The 10,237-nt window shown below is 39.3% G+C and overlaps 2 protein-coding genes across 2 annotated transcripts; both read left to right on the top strand.

Annotated features, from left to right (window-relative positions):
• The first annotated feature begins 6,436 nt into the window (after positions 1–6,436).
• LOC120084651 lies at positions 6,437–7,321 on the top strand. Its single transcript, XM_039040461.1, has one exon. The coding sequence runs from the start codon at positions 6,437–6,439 to the stop codon at positions 7,319–7,321; it is 885 nt and encodes a 294-aa protein (XP_038896389.1).
• Positions 7,322–9,735: 2,414 nt separating this feature from the next.
• Positions 9,736–10,206, top strand: LOC120084650. Its single transcript, XM_039040459.1, has one exon. It carries the CDS (start codon positions 9,736–9,738, stop codon positions 10,204–10,206), a length of 471 nt encoding a protein of 156 aa, XP_038896387.1.
• Positions 10,207–10,237: the final 31 nt, after the last annotated feature.

Here is a 10,237-nt window from a genome sequence, read left to right as displayed (position 1 = left end):
CTCCAGGTCTTTGAACAAGGGGCCTCACCCTTCTCATTGGCCCAAGAGGGACTTGGTTTGTTGATTGGATCAAAAACCAATTGTTCATTAGATGATCAGTGGGACTTAAGGAACAAGAGGTAATCTCAAGGGTAAAACAGACATTTGACCAGCCGTTATTACGAACGACCTGTGAAAGGTTAACTTACAATCATGGTTATATCAAGTGGACATAATATATTTAAAGTGAGGGGAGTGCAAGTATGGACTTTAGTGAGTGACCCATTAGTAACGAATGAGGGTTAATTCAGTGTAAAGAGTTTGACCACTTAATCTCGGATCGTTGGAGCCCTGATCTTAGGTCCACAAAGTCCCCCAACTAGCTTGTAAAGGGATTAGCTTTAGAGTAGAGTGATAAGTTATATTTGAAACGTTCAAATTAGAATTTAGGGAATTGGTAATTATATGTGATATAATTACGTGTTTAATTTTGGAATTAAATGGAACTGGAGAAATTATTTATTATTAATTTTATTAGAAAATTAATTTATGAAATTAATTTTGTAAAATTAATAAACTTTTAATTTTGAAAACTAAATTGATTTTGGAAATCAATTTATAAAACAAAAAATTGAAATCAAAATTGGAAAAAACACAAAATGAGAAATATGGGATTTCTCCACTCACCTTCATCAAGTTGTTCACACTAAACTCACTTGACTCTTGCTTCAATTCACCAAGCATGAGCTACACCTCATGTTGCCTTCTCCATTGCATGATAGTCCTGCAATAAATAGAGAAGATTGAAGTGGAAATGAGACATGCATCAGTTGAGTTTTTGTTGAAAAATTCAAGTTTGTTCTTTTCAAAATTACCTTCATTCAAGCTTATTTTGAGTTCCACAACTCAATCTAAAACTCCAAGAGAATAGTAGGGAAGATCTTGAGATGGTTCACAACGAGATTTTGAGAAGATTTGCAGCTGAATTCAAGATTAAAGAGGTTCTATAAAGGTATTACTTGAAACCCTCTTATTATTATATGAGTATGCTTTATTTACAGCCAAAATTAATGAATTAGAATGCTTATTGATCCTTGTTGCTTCCACTGAATTCTGATATACTCCTACAGTATGTAGCCAAAATAGTCTATAAGTATACGGATGAGATTGGGTACCTCATCTTGATGACACTATTGGATGCGACCCATTTTGTATACTGATGCAAATGATGTTATCGAAAAATCATTTATGTAGAGATATGTGAGTGAGAACATCCTATGGAATGAGTTTACATAAGACCAGACCTCGAAATAGTCACTTTTCTTTATAACAATCGTTTACTATTAAAACTGATTGTCTCAAACTCAATGACCTAGGGTAACTCAATCTTAATCCTGAGCTATGAACTCTTGTTTATTTGGAATTATTATTTGATCTACATAGGTGAGAGCATTCTAACAACACTGCTTAAAAAGCCTCCCATTTTGGGGATAAGACTGGATAGATAGCTGGGGACATGACTTTGCAATATGGAATCCACTCCTACCCGATTTAGGGTTAGCAGATGGGTTGTTCTCTTAAGTGTTGATGCCTTGTCTTGAACAACGGAGCCCCGCCCTCTCATGGAAGAGAGGGTTATGATTTATAAGTTGGACTATAAATCAATTGTTCAATGGAGGATCAGTGGGAGCTTAAGGAGCAAGATGTATTTACAGGAGTAAAACGGTAATCTTTGACCCAGTTGTAAATACGAACAAGCTATGAAGGATTGACTTACCGATTATAGTTAAAATGGACAGAAATATATCTACAGTGAAGAGATTACAACTATCGAGCTATAGTGGAATGTCTTGATAAATAACGAATAGTGGTTAATTCGGTTTAAAGAGTTTAACAAATTAATTACAAGTCGTTTGAGCTCATGATCCATAGGTCCATAAGGTCCCTCTGCTAGCTCGTAATTTGGATTAGTAAATTGAGTAATCTTGATAGAATTTGAAATTAGGGTTTAGAATTTGAAATGTTCAATTCATTTAGGGTTTCTATTTATTATATTCAATACAATTTAAATATCTAATTTTATCAAAATTAAACGAAATTGGAAAAACGATTAATGATTAAAATATGATTTAAATATTAATTGTTTAATATTAATTTCATTATGATGGAATTGTTTTTTATGAGATATTAAATTAATAAAATTAATTAAAAGGTTTAATTAATTAGTTTTATTTTAAAAATTAATTAATTGAATTAATTTTATAAAACTAATAAATTAAATAAAATAAGTTTAATTTAGAAATTGATTTTGGAAATCATTCTTTGAAAAACCATTTTTGAAAATCAAAACTCAAAGTGGAGATTTCCAAAAGTTGGAAATATCCACTATGCAAGGTGAAGGATCTCATACCGAGAGTTCCATAAGCGGGCTTAGATCGCACCGATTTCACAGTGACTAAAACATAAACGATATACATTCTATACTAATAGTTATGCATATTAAACTCATCAACAGTATGTTGAAAATATAATAAAACATAAGGGTTCATACCAGAGGAAGATTATCTTCGTATGAGTGAACCCACAGCAGCATAAAACTCCCACCGATCTACTAGCACCCGGTGAGTCTCTCAACTGTTACTGCACAATCGAACGTACACGACAAAGATCGCACCACCACAAGGGAAACCCGGGTATCCTCGACGTCAAAAACCCAAAGAGTGGGCTCTGGTGAGTTTGGTAGAGGACGGAGGAGATGATTTCGTGTAGAAGATAAGCACACGCGAGAAGTACTCTGTTATCCTATAGCGGAGACGTTTATCGTATAGTAGAGCTACACGATCATTTAGGAAAAACTGGACGATCGTTTAGGAATGTGGTATACGATCGTTTTGAGAACGCGTGAATTAGACAATCGTTTAGACGAATGAGATTCTATCGTATAGGCTCTCGCGATCGCTCTTTCACGAATTCTTTTGGGCGCGCGATATCAAAATGCACGACTGAATTCACTTCAAAATGCACGACTGAATTACCTTAACCTTCGTGGCCCCACGATCCCACGTTCAAACATGAATTAATTGGTTAATTATTAAATAATTAATCAATTAATTTTATTAATAAATATAATCATATTATATTGATAACTTGTAAAAATACAAGTTATCTTTGCTATTAAGTTAGAACAATTAGGATTTTTAATGATAAACTCTCCTCATTTTTAATAGAAACGCATGGATTTACTTAAACAATAGCAATTTCATGTAAAAGAAGTTTATCACTAAAAATCGCAGCGCTAACACACTACTTTGCAGGATTTCAACGAAATAACTGACAATAACGCATTAGACAAGTGCCGCAGGAAACGCGTTAAAGCCATGCGTCGGAGAAAATTCAATGCATAGAAGATTCATTGCTCCAGGCTGATTGTGTCACATCACCACTTGCAAGCATGGGCACCTGCAATAGGCAGTGTCTGAAAAGCTTCCAGCAGCAAGCGGCACCTGAAAAGCTTCTAGAGGTCAGGCGGCCAACCAGGACATGGAGTTTAATGATGACCAGGGCATGGACTTAAATGCAGCCCATCCTCCAAGTGGACGAGACCAACGCCTATAAATACGTGAAGACCCTCCAGAATTAGGAGTTCGGAGAATGAGAAGCTCCATACTCTCTGTAAATTTGTAGACTTAGTTTTAGTTTGTACAAGTCGTGCCGAAATGTAAGACGATCGAAGGAGTTGAGAACCACCACCACCGCCGGCCAGGAGTAGAGAAAGTTATTCTTGAGAAAGATACTCTATCCTCGACTCTTTAAACTGATCGTACACAACAAGATTGAGCCAAAGAACTACAAGACATTGTATTCTTTGGCTTGACTCAGTTTCTCTCTTAATATCATTTCCATTTCATTTTGATTGAATATAGTTCTTTGTAAAGACTCATTGATCCTTTATAAAATTCATATATTTGACCATCACTTTTGCTATTGTTTATCCTCTGTTTATGTTGAAAGCATTATTACTTCATGCATAATTCTGTTCCAACGCCTAAACCAACTTGACAACTTGGTGAAAGCTTCTTTACTTAGTTGTTCAAAAGAATAGCTAAGCCACATTAAGTAGAACGCCTAGTACAGCTAGAGATAGACTTACTGGTGTTTCTTGCATTCTAAGTTGGACGCATGCACCCTAAAGATAGGCGTCTATGTTATTCGCATTGAAAAGTATTGAATGATGTCTAACGCATGAACAGAAAGATAAGCAACCCATACCATTTCATCCACATTACATCAGTTGTGTGCAACTATCTTTAACCGGCGCGTCCACCTACTTAAATTCCATTTTCACATGTTCCTTCATTTTCCACTCAACTTTTTTGTATTATCTTGCACAGGCATAGAATGTTAGTGTAAATAATACATCTTTCACATTCATTTAGGAAAAACCTCCTACTGCAAGTACAACGCATGATCTGTGTTAATGAAACTGAATCCCTGTGATCGACCCTGAACTTGCCAGGAATCTAGATTAGATTTATACTTGGGTTTAATATATGAAAACTTGAACGTTATTATAAGGGGTTATGTGCCTTATGTGCATAATACTAACGCCCCAATGCGTTGCATTCATTTAAATGCATTAAGGTAAAACGCAGCACTTAGACTTTATTCTTCAATCTGTTTCACTTTATATACTCTTATAGCATCTCATGGTAGCAAGCGAACAAGTTTTTGGCACCGTTGCCGGGGATTCAGCAACAAGAACTAACCAGAAATTCCGTTTGTATTTGTTGTAGGGACACTTCAATTAAAGGAAGTATTAAAAGCTACACCTAGGCTTGTGAACGTGTATGAATAGGGAGAACACTTCTGAGTTCAGATATGACCCCGAGATTGAACGGACCTTCTGGCACAGGAATCGATCCAATCGTCGTCGAAGGTTGAGGCAACAGTTACTCAGACAGCAAGAAAGGGAAAGAGCAATGGCGGAAGAACAACAAAATCAGCAACTAGCTCAGCAACTGGCTCCCGTTGCACAGAACCCAATCCTGATGGCAAACAACAGCACGCGTCCTATGAGAGAATATGCGTCCCCTGTGCTATATGATTTCTCTCCAGGAATTATATATCAGACGCCTGATGGAACTAGGTTTGAAATGAAATCTATTATACTCCAAATGCTTCAGACTGCTGGGCAATTTGGGGGTAGCCGTGGCGAAGATCCTCATGTCCATATGAAGCGTTTCCTGGAAACGTGCAATTCCTTTGTGATTCTTGGAATCACACCAGAGGCAATCAGGCTCTCCTTGTTTCCCTATTCTTTGGAAGACGACGCAAAGCAACGGGTGAGTTCATTAGAGCCTGGGGAAATCACCACATGGGAAAAGTTGATGGAAATGTTTATGCAAAAATATTTCCCACCTACCACTAATGCGAGGAGGCGTTGGGAAATCATGAACTTTGAACAGGAAGACACTGAGACCTTGAGCGCTGCATGGGAGTGTTTCAAGGGCTTGGTCAAGAACTGCCCGAACCATGGACTACCTTTAGCTATTCAGATGGAGACATTTTATGGCAGACTAAATAGGGCATCACAGATGGCAGCAGATGCAGTAGCAGCCGGAAGACTGATGGACAAATCCTATACTGAATCTAAAGAAATATTAGACCGCATTGCCAAACATAACATGAAGTGGGTAGATGACACATACGATGGAAGAAATGACAAGAGAAGAAGATCTCAGAACATTAACTCTGTTGATGCCAACACGATAGCCACGCTCTCCGCTCATGTGGCTACCATGACCAGCCTTCTATAGAACATAACGGTAGGTAACGCACCAAACCAATAGAAGGTGAATCAAGTGGAGGAGTTTGGGCAACCCATAGTAACCTGTGTAAGATGCGGAGATTTTCACTCATATGCTGAGCATCCTCAAAACCCTCAATCAGTATGTTTCATCAAGAATAACCCATTTTCTAATACTTATAACCCTGGATGGAGAAACCATCTGCATTTTTCTTGGATAGAAGGAAATCAGCAAGAGCACCACCCAGGCGAGAGCCATCAGCAAAGGAATAAACCGCCGCCTGTTTTTCAACAAACGCATCAACAACATCAACAGCCCTTCAATAGAGGTGGCCACGCATCGAGTTCTGGAACTCCACTGGAAACCTATTGAAGGAATACATAGCCCAGAACGACACAATACTGAAGAGCCAGGCGTCATCAATCAGAAACCTGGAAATCCAGGTGGGGCAGATTGCAAGCGAGTTGAAAAGCAGGCAGCCAGGCGTTCTACCTAGCAGTACAGAGACACCTGGGAATAATAACGGGAAAGAGTAATGTCATGCAGTGACGTTGCGGAGTGGAAGAGCCCTTGCAGAAAGAAAGATAAATCCAAGAAACAATAGTCCTTCGAAAGAATGCATTACATGTTCAACGGATCAGGAAGAGAGAATGCCAGAAAATACAAGCCATTCAGAAACCAGCACGTCTAACGTGGGAAAGCAGGAGGTGCCTCTGAACGCACCATTCCTCAGGCGTCTGATGAAGAAGAATAATGAACATCAGTTCAAGAGCTTTCTCGAGCTTCTAAAGCAGCTGCATATCAACATACCACTCATAGAAGCTTTGGAGCAGATGGCAACATACATGAAATTTTTTAAGGACATTTTGACGAAAAAGAGAAAAGTCAGTGAGAAAGAAGTAATAGCACTAACGCAGGAATGCAACACGTTAGTAAGCAACAAGCTACCACAGAAGCAGAAGGACCCAGGGAGCTCCACAGTTCCTTGTTCAATTAGAGGATTAGATGTGGGTCATGCGTTGTGCAACCTAGGAGCGAGCATCAATCTCATGCCCTTTTCAGTTTTTAAGAATTTGAAGATTGGCAAGGCACAACCTACTTCTGTCGCCCTTCAACTCGCTGAAAGGACAATTAAATACCCGGAAGGGAAGATTGAAGATGTTTTGGTGAAGGTTGACAATCTCATATTCCCAGCAGACTTCATTATTCTGGATTATGAAGCAGATAGGGAGGTTTTAATCATCCTTGGACGCCCTTTCTTGGCCACTGGGAAAGTTCTTATTGATGTGCATAAAGATGAGCTAACCATGTGTGTGGATAATGAAGAGGTGAAATTTAATGTGCTCAACGCATTAAAATTCCCAGACAGTGATGATTTTCAGCTAAACAATATTGAATTGACTGAAGAAGAGACTCGAGTATGTGAAGTTTTCGCGTTGGAGGGAACCCTGAAGGAATCCGAGCCGCCAAGTCTGAGTGAACGGCAGACAAAACCAATGCGTCCTTCACTTGAACAACACCTGAACTCGAATTAAAACAGTTACCTGTTAAAATACGCTTTTCTTGGAACTAATAATATATTGTCTGTTATCATTTTCGCTAATCTCACAAAGCCTAATGAAGATTCACTCTTGTAGATGTTGAAGAAACATAAACACGCAATAGGGTGAACATTTGTAGATATTCGTGGAATAAGTCCATCCTATTATATGCACAAAATTAGGCTGGAGGAAGGGAAGACGGGGTTAATCGAGCCTCAAAGAAGGCTTAACCCCATTATGAAAGAAGTGGTCAAAAAGAAGATTTTGAAATGGCTGGACGCGGGAGTTATTTATCCGATATTCGACAGCAGTTGGGTTAGTCCAGTTCAATGCGTTCCCAAAAAAGGGGGAACAATCGTGATAGTAAACAGTAACAATGAACTCATTCCTTCAAGAACTGTCACAGGCTGGGGAATTTGTATGGATTATCGAAAACTCAACGTAGCAACTAAAAATGACCACTTTCCTCTTCCTTTCATCGATCAGATGCTTGATAGACTTGCAGGTAAAGAGTTCTATTGTTTTCTTGATGGTTATTCTGATTACAACCAGATTTTAATAGATCTGGAAGATCAAGAAAATACCACGTTCACTTGTCCTTTTGGCACTTTCGCATTCAGACGCATGCCCTTTGGGCTATGCAACGCACCAGGGACATTTCAATGCTGTATAATGGCCATTTTCTCTAATTTCTTAGAGAGGATCGTGGAAGTCTTCATGGATGACTTTTCAGTCTTTGAAGACTCAATCCAGTCATGGCTGGATAACTTAGAAGCCGTCCTTGCTCGGTGCGAGGAAAAAAATTTAGTACTGAATTGGGAAAAATGTCACTTCATGGTGACAGAAGGAATTGTTTTGGGGCATAAATTATCCAAGACTGGCTTGGAAGTGGATGGAGCCAAGATTGATGTAATAGCAAAACTTCCACGACCAACAAATGTCAAAACGCTAAGAAGTTTTCTAGGACATGTCGGCTTCTATAGACGGTTCGTCAGAAGCTTTTCTCAGATTATGCGACCTCTAAGCGCATTATTGGAGGTGAACCGGCCCTATGTTTTTAACGAAGACTGCACTGACGCGTTCGAAACCTTGAAGTATGCGTTGACAATAGCCCCAGTGTTAATAGCACCAGACTGGACGCAGTATTTCATTCTTATGTGTGACGCGAGTAATGTCACAGTGGGAACTCTGTTAGGGCAGAAGAGGGGAAACTTGATACATCCCATCTCCTACGCGTCCAAAACATTAAACAACTCTCAAGAACACTATACAACTACTGAGAAAGAGATGTTGGTTGTAGTATTCAGTAATGAAAAATTTCATTCTTACTTAGTTGGTGCATCAGCCACCATATACACCGACCACTCAGCCATCAAGTTCCTGATGAGCAAGAAAGACGCAAAGCCGAGACTGATAAGATGGGTTCTACTACTACAGGAATTTGACATTGACATCCAAGACAAAAAGGGAACAGAAAATCAGGTGGCTGACCACCTGTTCAGGTTTGAAATCAAGAAATGCAAGTCCAGGAAAACAACATCAAGGACGCATTCCCTGATGAGAGTCTGTTTAGAATTGAAGGCAAGGAACCTTGGTATGCTGATATAGTTAATTACTTGACCACCAAGCAGTTTCCTGAAAACTTCAATTCCCAGCAGAAGAAACGGCTAGTCCATGACAGTAAATTTTATTTCTGGGACGAACCATTTCTATACAAACAAGGCCCAAACTCTATACTGCGTCGATGCGTCTCAGGAGAGGAGACACAATGCATCCTATCCAAGTGTCATAATTCTCCTTATGGTCGGCATTTTAGTGGGCAAAGGACCACGGGGAAAGTCCTTCAATGCGATTACTTTTGGCTCACCCTTTTTAAGGATGCACGAGAGTTTATTCAAAATTGTGACCCCTGCCAACGCATAGGGAATATTTCTTCAAGAAATGCAATGCCCTTGAATAATATTCTTAAAGTAGAGTTGTTTGATGTCTGGGACATAGATTTTATGGGCCCGTTCCCTCTGTCTTGTGGCCAGCAATATATCCTGTTGGCTGTAGACTATGTATCTAAGTGTGTAGAGGCAGAAGCCTATGCCAGAAATGACGTGTCTACTGTACCTAAATTTCTTATCAGGAATATTTGCACACGCTATGGAACGCCGAGAGCTCTGATAAGCAATGAAGGTACGCATTTTATCAATTGCATCGTTTCAAAATTACTTGCAAAATATAATGTCAAGCACAAGATTGCTACCGCCTACCACCCTCAGACAAACGGTCAGGCAGAAATTTCAAATCGAGAAATCAAATCAATTCTGGAAAAATTCGTCAGCACAATGCGGAAAGATTGGGCGCAGAGGCTGGATAAAGCACTCTGAGCCTACAGGACTACATTCAAAACGCCTATAGGTATGTCTTCTTACTCACTTGTATTTGGTAAAGCATGTCATCTTCCTGTAGAGTTGAAGCATAAGACATTTTGGGCAGTAAAGAAGTTGAATATGAATCTGGATGCGGCGGGCATTCAACGCAAGCTTCAGCTCAACGAGCTCGAAGAATGGCGAATGAACGCATATGAAAACAACAAGATCTATAAGGAAAAGACAAAGTGTCGGCACGACCAACGCATCAGCAAAAAGGTACTTGTTGATGGCCAGAAAGTTTTATTGTTCAACTCACACTTGCGTTTGTTTCTAGGAAAATTGAAATCTAGATGGTCCGGGCCCTTCATAATTAAAACGATCTTTCCCTATGGTACTGTGGAATTAATGCGAGAAGATGGCACTGATGCGTTCAAGGTAAATGGCCAAAGGGTTAAGTCATACTTTGAAGACGAAGTGGAATGCCAAAAGTCATCTCTTGCACTACACGAGACAAGTTGAAGCTCACGTCGAGGCATCTCTGCAGTTGTAA

The sequence above is a fragment of the Benincasa hispida genome, chromosome 9 (genome assembly GCF_009727055.1).
Source record: "Benincasa hispida cultivar B227 chromosome 9, ASM972705v1, whole genome shotgun sequence".
Lineage (NCBI taxonomy): Eukaryota > Viridiplantae > Streptophyta > Magnoliopsida > Cucurbitales > Cucurbitaceae > Benincasa > Benincasa hispida.
Note: the sequence above shows the minus strand (reverse complement) of the source record. Positions and strands in the feature narration are given on the sequence as shown.